The sequence below is a fragment of the Fragaria vesca genome, linkage group LG7 (genome assembly GCF_000184155.1).
Source record: "Fragaria vesca subsp. vesca linkage group LG7, FraVesHawaii_1.0, whole genome shotgun sequence".
NCBI classification, from domain to species: domain Eukaryota; kingdom Viridiplantae; phylum Streptophyta; class Magnoliopsida; order Rosales; family Rosaceae; genus Fragaria; species Fragaria vesca.
The window spans coordinates 17,232,820-17,242,602 of NC_020497.1; the positions used below are offsets into that span (position 1 = coordinate 17,232,820).

Sequence of the window (9,783 nt, forward strand, 5' to 3'; positions counted from 1 at the left end):
TAAGAAAAAAAAAAATAAAATATATATATATATATATATATATATATATACAGTCCGGATCAGAGCAGACATCCGCACGCCCTTAAAGTGCGGACGTCCCTCCGTTCTCCATCGTCTGACGTCGACGACGGCGCGCCTCCATCCGAGCGGACACCAGAGGCCATCCCCGAACACTTTCTCTCCCCGGCGAGTCTGTCGAATTTCAGTTTTTCGGCGAGATCGATCTTATTTGAAGTTTTGGGTGGAGGTTGCTGCCCAGATCTTCAAATCGATCTCGCCGGGAAGAGAAAGTGATCAGGGACGCCGCTGGTGTCTGCTCGGGTGGAGGCGCGCCGTCGTCGGAGCCGTCCGGTGGAGAACAGAGAGACGTCTGCACTTGAACGGTTGTGCGGACGTCCTCTTTGGAACGGCTCCGTGTGTGTGTGCATATATATATATAGTTACTATGCTCTTCAAAAATATAGTTATCCTCCAGCTTCTTGGTGGCAATAGACACTTCTATGTGATAAATTACAAATGGATAACGCTCCAAAACTAAGTCTCAAAATCTAGCATGGCTAAAGGGTACACAAACTAAATAAATAAATTACCAAGGGGTTATTAAAGCATTACCGGATTGAATAATAGTTAAAGCTACAAAAATTGCATACTCTAACATGAACTACTACTACGTAGCATGATCCTATTAACTTGAAGTATCTACAACCTCTAGCCTCATAGAAAACCAAGTTATCACTTCATAACAAATGAGATGATTGTGCATAATAAACAACCAAAACCGTAATGGAGCTATTCAATGCCCTTTCTATTTTCTTAGTCTTTTGCTCAGTTCTGATTAATTAATTTCACCCATATAAAAAAGACAACTATAAATTCTCAAAAAACTTGAAATGAAGGGATACATCAGTTAACATTTTATTAGTTGTCATTTCTAATGTTCGGTTGCATCCGTTTTTAGTTTAGAATGTGTAATAAATTAAGAAAGTTTGAAATTACTAAGAAAATATTAAGACACGTGAGACAACCCTTTGGGGCTAACAAAAAAAAAACCATTACCTAACTAGCATTACCTTTTAAGACATTAAGCACTTCTAACATAGTTAAATACTCATCTATAAATATCAATGACATAGATGAATCGTATGCTCTTGACGGCTCCTGCAAAGGAACCTCCACATGTTCAGACTCTGCACAAGCCCTTTGTCCCTCTTGAGGCTCGGCCACACCATCAACCGCAACCCCAATTCGCGTAACCTCAACAATATCTCTAGCCTAGCACCTTTTGGAACCCGATAGCCATGAGGCCTCAGATTCTTAAGCTTGGAAGGAGATCTGTTCTTACTCCCCTTAGAAGAGGCCTCAGATCTCTTCCTTTTTTCTTAACCGACATCATCTCAACAACACCATCCACATTTGCAAGGGAAAAAAAAATATATCATCCAGAGCATCAACATAACCAACATCCAATATAGATTCCTGACTAATACGACGAGAGATCGTTGGTGATTCAGTACGCACACCTAGTATACTACGAGACATTAGAGCTGGAGTTGTCACAACAGCAGTGGATGATTCAACAGCAGTAGGAGTTGACCAAGAATGAATATTATGAAGATATGCCATAGACATTCTCATATTCTGAAGTAAGGAATCAAGATTCGAGTTGGGCTTTGGATTGAAGAGGCCTCCATTATTGTACCCAAAATACTTGAGGCCTTAGGGGTAGTAGGAGTTAGGCCACATGGCTCTCCACCCTAGCAGCCACGTCAACCCCCAAGGCCCTCATAGAGTGTCTCACCCCCTTCACCTCCCTTGTTGCTTCAGCTTCCACAACCGTTACAATTAATGGCACCTCCTGAACTCCCAAAATCGTTTCAGTTCCCTGAAATGGCTCACCTCCCATAAACCCCTCGCCTCCCTTATAAGGGGAAGACAAACTTGTTGGGACCGAACATTTCTCTGTTTGCATAAGGGAAAACAAGCTCATAGATGACACTTCCAAGTTTTTGATGAAACCCTAAAGTAAGAGTAGCTGGTCTAAACTTATATATCAGAATAAAATATGAAATGGTTTTACAGTGTCTAGCACTACTGAATTTGTGTGCTTGGTTTTCGACCATATATGTGTTTACTTCCTGTAAAGTTTTGAATGGTTAGCATTATTCTATAATATCTCGAGTCTAATTATGGTGTGCTATAGAAACATTAACTTGTTTCATGTTTGATCTTTATCTATTTAGTATATAGAAGGTGTTGCTAATCTCCATCAGTTCCAAAGACAGCAGTTGCTAATCTCCACCATTTTCGGCCATTACACTCTGGTGTAGCTAGTCTAAAGAAACATGTGTTATCTCGTTCTTTTTCATTTTTGTTTTCATTCTCTCAACTTACATATACATGAATTTGTAACGAAGCAACACTGATGGATGTATTGCAAACTGGCCGGTATTTGTTCTTTGATTAATTCAAAAGTAGATAAAGAATTAGTTTTTTTTTTTTATCAGATAAATTACAACTGTGTGAGTCGAATTCACAACTTCTCATTTACTAAAGTGAAGACTATGTCACTAGACCACATGGTACTGGGATAAAGAATAGAGTTTTGTAAATGTGATTATATATAAATTTAAAAAAAAAAACTGAAAAAAGATCCACGCCATTTGAAAAGTGTCATTAATGAAATTTAATGACATTTTTGAAACGTCATTAAAAGAACTTTAATGATGTTTTCAAAACGCCATTAAGTTCATGGCATTTTAGAAACGGCATTAAAGCTTTTTAATAGAAAATACGGCGTCACTTTAGACGGCCTTTAAAAACGCCATCAAATACATTCCAAACATTGTGGATGTGTTTGTGTGTAGTAGTGATCTGGTGTAGTAGCAATCTTTCCTTCATAAATGAGAGATTGTGAGTTCCAATCATGAGATACTAGTTGATCAAAGTTTTGTTGGTGAATTATGGCCCGTTGGTTAGTTAGCCTAAACTCTTCATTTATCGATATTTTTTGTGTTCCATGAATAAAGAAAAATAATAACTCCCTTCTCCAAATGGGACAGGGCTAAGCCTTTAGGTTCGTTCTTTAAGTGGGTTGGGTGATAGATCGGCTGATATCGTAGAATCTCATTGACATATGTAACAATGGGTGAGCTGAGGTAAGAGATTTTAATATTAAATTATAAAAAATATCAATCGGGTAATTCATGTTCAGAAATTATGCATTCCTCACCTTCATTGGAAAATTCTATAATGTGTTAATGCATGTCATGCATCAATTTTTATTTTTTATTTTTTAATTTTTTGCTGTGAGGACAAAGTTGATGCATGACATGCATTAACACATCCCTAGCCAAATTAAAAGCACCGTTATAGAATAAATTAAGGTGTGGTAGACATTTTCTATCAGTATCCAATATCATTTAAGTCCTAACGCGTCTTTGCTTCTCTCATAAGTCATAACAAGATGAATAATACAAAAATCGGTAGTTTACAAAAGTAACAATGTTCGTTGCGTCCTCCAATTAATCTCTGCTCGCAATCACGACACAGTCGTTGTCTCCAACCGAGAGAGAATGGATAGAAAACCTTCTGATCTCCTCCTCAGAGTCAAGGACTCGACCTAGCAACAAACTACCTGTGCGGTTTTACCAAGCGTGCGCTAGCTAGGCCAGAGACCGTCACCCGCGGCTAGGCGCATAGTGTGTCACACACACTCTCTCTATCTACGTTTTCTCTATGAGATTTTTTCTTTTTGGCTTTTTCCTAATATTTACAAGGTTCTTTTGGATCAAAATATTAATTGTCAAAGAAAATATTTTCAGTGCCAGAAACATACAAAAGCAATCTATAGTGCTTCCATTGATCGAGTGAAGTCCAGTGATGACCGAATACAAATTGGCAAATTAAAGAAAGTCAATCCCAAATTCAAAAGCGTAGCTCAATGCCTACCCAAATCAAGTAGTTGCAAGTTGTCAAAGTCAAAGTTCGACTGGACCTCCATCCAAATCAAAGCACTCATCCAAATGAATGAAATGATCGATTAACAATGGGTTCAAAAATTGCTCGTCTGTGAATCTGGAATGAACCGGTTTGGACGTTCTTTGATCAGAATCATCGTATATTCGCATATCTCTCAAAACCTCTCAATCTCGATCTTGTGTGATCATGCAATGACGACGTTATTGCTATGAACCGTACGTTTCTCTTATTTATATAATTGTTTTGGGAAAATTTTTGAATTGAAAATGAATGCAGCGAGACAGCTATATAAGTTGACTTGATCTGCAACACAAAATGATTCAGCAAGCTAGGGTGTGATAAGCATAAGAACACCGTACTGTCTTATCTAACCTAATAATTTGTCGTCTTATGCACCCAGCAAGTTTGACTTCTGCATTCGTATCCATTGGCTTATATATATTAGCCATCAGTGAGGTCATGTTTGATATAACTTATTCACCATGCCTCCATTTCCAGTTTATATCTATACAATTACTGTCAATACAGACATACAGTAGTTTTTCGTCTTCCAATTTTTAAAACAGAACCAACGGTGAAGATTCATACATGCACATGCGTAAACGATTAAAGTAATTATCGGCCATTGACCTCAGAGAAAAAAACCCTAATTGTCAACTATCATGATCATCGATAGATGAATATATATAATTGTTCAGGAATATCAAAAACATGGGACGACTCATCCGTACTTGGCGTACTTGTGCTTAGAGTTACAATTTCGTTATCAGATGAAGATGCCAGATCCCATATCCGTACCGAAATCATACTAGCTTGGATATAAATACATGCATTGACAAACCAATATTATTGATACAGCATATACTTAATTCGAGAGAGAGAGAGAGAGAGATGGCAGACCGGAGGGAAGGTCTTGAAGATGCACCAACATGGGCTGTATCGGTATTCGCTTTGTTTATCTTCATCTTGTCCTTCATAATCGACGATGGTATTCATCGTCTAACGAAGGTTTGTATGCATGTCTATATATATATGTGTATAATTGGTTATACAGTGTATATGGTGGTTGTTTAATTACATAATGTTATGCTTTTGGCTGTTTTCATCCACAGTTTCTTAAAGGCAGGAGAAGAAAATCCCTGAATAGGGCTTTGAAGAAGTTCAAAACAGGTATTCTCAATTTACCTGGCCTCATTCTTTATTATTTCCACAATTTTTTGCAATGAATAATTGTTACTCTCTTTGTTAATCTATCTGCTCTGTATTCTTAATAAGAAGTGGGGAAATACAGAATGGATTGTGTCATATTCTGGATGCCCTGAAGTCCTGTTTAATTGTGAACGATAAAAATGAGGCCACCGATTGTTGTACTATATATGACAAACGGCGAAATTACAAGTTTAAAAAGTCTCATCTTCTTCCCTTAAATACACTAGCTTGTACGTGTGTGTACTCAGTCTCGTTGTAAACAGACATGAAAACTTGCAGACTTACAGAGTACAGAACTTCGACTGATGAAGCTATTGTTTAACCATTCAAACGTTGCTGCAGTTTATGCGAAATTGAATCGAAAGTCTACAAGCTTGCTTCAGAACCAGTCAATATATACACATCTAAACATTTTCCCGGTTGCTCGGAACCACCATATGTGTATAGACGTACGGGGACAGTTCTGTGCCACTATAAATAAATAAAATCAGAGAATAAAATTTATATAATAGGTTCAAATTGGCAGATTTTTATATCATAATTTGTATGTTTATTGTAACAGAAATGATGCAACTAGGTTTCATATCACTGCTTCTTACTCTGTCGGAAGTACCGATATCGAATATCTGTGTCTCTCAAGTTCTGGCCATTTCTTTCCTTCCCTGTAAATATCCCCCGGACTCACCTAATGTCTCATCAGCCACACAACTTCCAGCTTCAAATACCAGCTCTTCTAAGGAAGTCGCAACAAAAGATTACTGTGAGGCAAAGGTACAACAAATTTCATCATACTATTTATTTACCCTATTTGTTGGACTATTTCATGTTATGGTCTGAAAAACAAAATTTATAATTATGTGTGAACCTGTGAAGGCAGAACTAACTAAGACCAACTACGTACAATCCCTAATAGCAACAAACACTCGTAGAGACGCAAGATGCTGGCATGCTGATGCATATACACGACAAACATCACTTTGATTTATAGTACTTTACTTAATGCTACCTAATGCACTTATAAATATGTCATTTTAACTGTCATTTCTCCTTTCTTTTCTAATATTCTTTTTCAGGGGTTGGTTTCTCTAGTGTCAAGGGAAGGAATCCTGCAGCTAAACATCCTTATATCCGTCTTGGCAGTGTTTCATGTTCTCTACTGCATTTTAACTATGTTTCTTGGGATGGCCAAGGTATCAGAATTAATAAACACTAGTCTTATTCTAAATGCAATCATAGATATGAACTTAATTACTATATATATATCAATGAGGAGATAGAATTTGAGTACGTAGCTAGCATACACAGTCACTAATGAACAATTAATAATTTTATGGGTATCTACTGGCATGCATGGAGGAACATCTTGGTAGGAAATCGATCAATACTAAGTATTATGCTTGCAAAACAAAAACCACTATGATTTGATTATAAGAAATCTAATATGTATAACTTCTGCTGATCAACTTTTATGTGATACATACAGATGAGAAAATGGAATAAATGGGAGGAAGAAACTCGGACATTAAGTTATCAGATTCTCAATGGTAAGTCACCCTTTGTACATCTAAATTACGATTCACCAGCATCGATCAATCCATGTACGTATACGTACATATGAGGTATATCCGTATATGCTCGATCGATTTCTCGACAAATTAAGGTTCCATCGCACTTATGCATGATAAACTTATGAAAATTGTGTACAGATCCAAGGAGGTTCCAGCACACCAACCAAACTCCTTTTGTGAAACGACATTTAAAGATCTGGACTAAACACCCTTTGCTGCTATGGCCTGTAAGTCAAAATTGCATATATCTATATATCTCACAGCACAATTTCTTTAGTTCCGCTAGCTAGTTACGATTGAGATTTGGACAATTAGTTTGTTATATTGAAGATAGATAAGAAATTGTGCGTTAATTAGTTGTTAAATATTGTTATTGACTTCTACTAATTTTCATTCTTCATGATTTATGTTAGGTTTGTTTTGCTCGGCAGTTTGGTGGATCAATCTCAAAAGTAGATTACATGACTCTGCGAAATGGGTTCATTGCGGTAAGCAAAATACACACAAATTAAAGTTGTTTACTCGTTATACATAGATTGTACATTTTCATCAACGTATCCCTACATTAATTTCTTTTTTAGTGATAGCTAGTTCGTTACTTCGTTACATAGGTATATCAACTTAGGGAAAATAAGTTTCGAGAGTGTATTGAAATGGGTGTGTATGAGTGTGTGATCAAGATGTGATCTTTCTTGTTTACTTGCTTGATTTCCCAGGCCAACATCAAAGAAGGTAGCAGTTTCAATTTCCTGAACTTCCTCTCTAGAGCCTTTGATGACGATTTTGAGCAAGTGGTTGGAATCAAGTAAGCTATTGATCTTATGCTCAAAAGAAAATAAATGGAAGAAGTAAGCTATTGAATATTAATTTTTAAAGGATATTTCCACCCCGGATGTAAAAAGAAGCAACATTTTTCAATAAGTAGATTAATAATGATATTCATCACTTTCTTGTAGGTTTTGGGTTTGGATTTCTTCAATTCTTTTCATTCTTTTCAATGCGCATGGTAAGTCGCTTGCTCTGTCGGTATTATATTTTTGTGTAATTTTAAGATATATAACGTGTCATTGGTTTTTGCAGTGTTCTACAACTATTATTGGTTACCATTCATTCCCTTACTGGTATAGTCTAATATCCAACACAACTTTATCATATTTATGTAACATTATGTAAACCTTATTTTGATTAACTACGTTTGGCGTCATTTCTTTGAGACAGATTGTTCTCCTCGTGGGAACAAAGCTGCAAGTTGTGATAACTAAAATGTGCGCGGAGAGTTGTAAGGAGAATCCTGTGATTCGAGGAAGCTTTGTGGTAAAACTCAACGATGATTTATTCTGGTTTGGTAAACCTAATTGGCTTCTTCATCTCCTACAATTTGTCCTAATCCAGGTAGCTATGTCCTATATATATAGACAACTGTGAGTTCTTTTCACATGCATGGTTACAAAAGCTAGTGTTTTCCTTCTAGTTCAGAAATCTAACTTTATTAAAACTGGTTTGCAGAACTCGTTTCAGCTGGCATTCTTGACCTGGAGTTGGGTAGGTTTCATCTCATATATATAAGTTAATTCGCAATATCAAAGTTATTTGAACTTACATGCATCCTAATGTTTGCTGATCGATCTCATGAATTGGCAACTATTGACAGATTGAATATGGCCACAATTCATGCTTCAATCGAAGAACAAAAGATGTTATCATAAAGATCGCTATGGGAATTGTTGTGCAGTTGATTTGTGGTTACGTAACCCTTCCTCTTTACGCATTGGTTACCCAGGTAGTGACTTAAGCCTCCTCCTTCAAAAGGATAATAACAACAATACACATTTTTGTTTATGTTTGTTTCCTCATCAAATTAATGGTTTCTCATATATGTATAGATGGGGTCTGGCATGAAGAAAGCGGTATTTACTGAGCTTGTAGTTGATGGCCTAAAAAACTGGCACAAGAATGCAAGACGAAGACTATCGAAGAATGGATCCACTACTTCAAGGAAATCATCAAATTCTGCACAATTATATTCAACTGATGATGCCTCAGTTACAGACAGTGAATGTAGCTACAAAAATCCTAAACCTACCATAGTGAGAAGCTCTTCTTCTACCTCCGAAATAATTCAAGATCAAGTTCCACCTGGTTTAACTTCCTACACTGAATGTAGCTATAAAACTCCTAAGCCCACCATAACAAGAAGTTCTTCTACCTCCGAAATAATTGAAGAGCAAGCTCCAACCGATTTAACCACGAAGTCGGAAACAACAAGTTTACCAACTAGAGAAATCACCAGAGAGGAAGAGAATCCCAATATCATGAACAAGGTACTCTATGACGGTGAGATCTCATTTGGGAGCAGTTGGAAATTAAAGCTGGAGAGCGTGAGCAAGAGAATGAAGTGGGGAAATCACTTCAATAATTGAAGAAGAAGTTAACTTCGACAAGTGATAAATCGCCGATAACTTCACTTGTTTTAAATTTTAATGCACTAAGAGACCAAACCCACGCTTAAGTCAACATTTGTCAACAAAGACGGAAGAATGTGTATAGCAATTGCGTAGTGGAAGAGTTGGGAAAGTAGAGGAAAGTAGAGGGGTTATTTGGTAAAAGCAGAGTGAAATATCTTGAGTCCAACTTACGGACCAATTGTTGTAAATTCTTGGTACGTAATATTATTGGTTTGAGAAATTCGTATGGATGGTATACGAAAGTTTGCTCTTTATAAACTTTAGTATATCAAGTTTTTAAAATATCAAATTAGTATCTCATGTTTCCATCCCGACCTAAGATTGGTATATATCAGTGTTTTAAAAAACGCGCCTGAGGCGTGCCTTAAGGCGTTAAAAGTGTGAGGTGTTGAGAGCATATGCACCCATTCAACTCCATCAAACCATCAATTAAATTGCTTCCATCAATTACTATTCATTGTAAATTGCTTTTCTGGGCCTGTTTTTATGCAACGGTGCAGCTCCGTCAATTTAGCAATCACTATTTATCGATTTAATCTTTTATTTTTTGGATTTCATATATG

The 9,783-nt window shown here is 36.7% G+C and overlaps 1 protein-coding gene across 1 annotated transcript; it reads left to right on the forward strand.

Annotated features, from left to right (window-relative positions):
• Positions 1-4,869: 4,869 nt before the first annotated feature.
• Positions 4,870-9,175, forward strand: LOC101309688 (MLO-like protein 12-like). Its single transcript, XM_004308851.1, has 14 exons — positions 4,870-4,986; positions 5,091-5,148; positions 5,750-5,958; positions 6,261-6,377; positions 6,671-6,731; positions 6,894-6,982; positions 7,169-7,243; positions 7,472-7,560; positions 7,712-7,761; positions 7,836-7,876; positions 7,974-8,147; positions 8,262-8,297; positions 8,407-8,535; positions 8,639-9,175. Exons 1-14 carry the CDS (start codon positions 4,870-4,872, stop codon positions 9,173-9,175), a joined length of 1,782 nt encoding a protein of 593 aa, XP_004308899.1.
• The last annotated feature ends 608 nt before the right edge of the window (positions 9,176-9,783 follow it).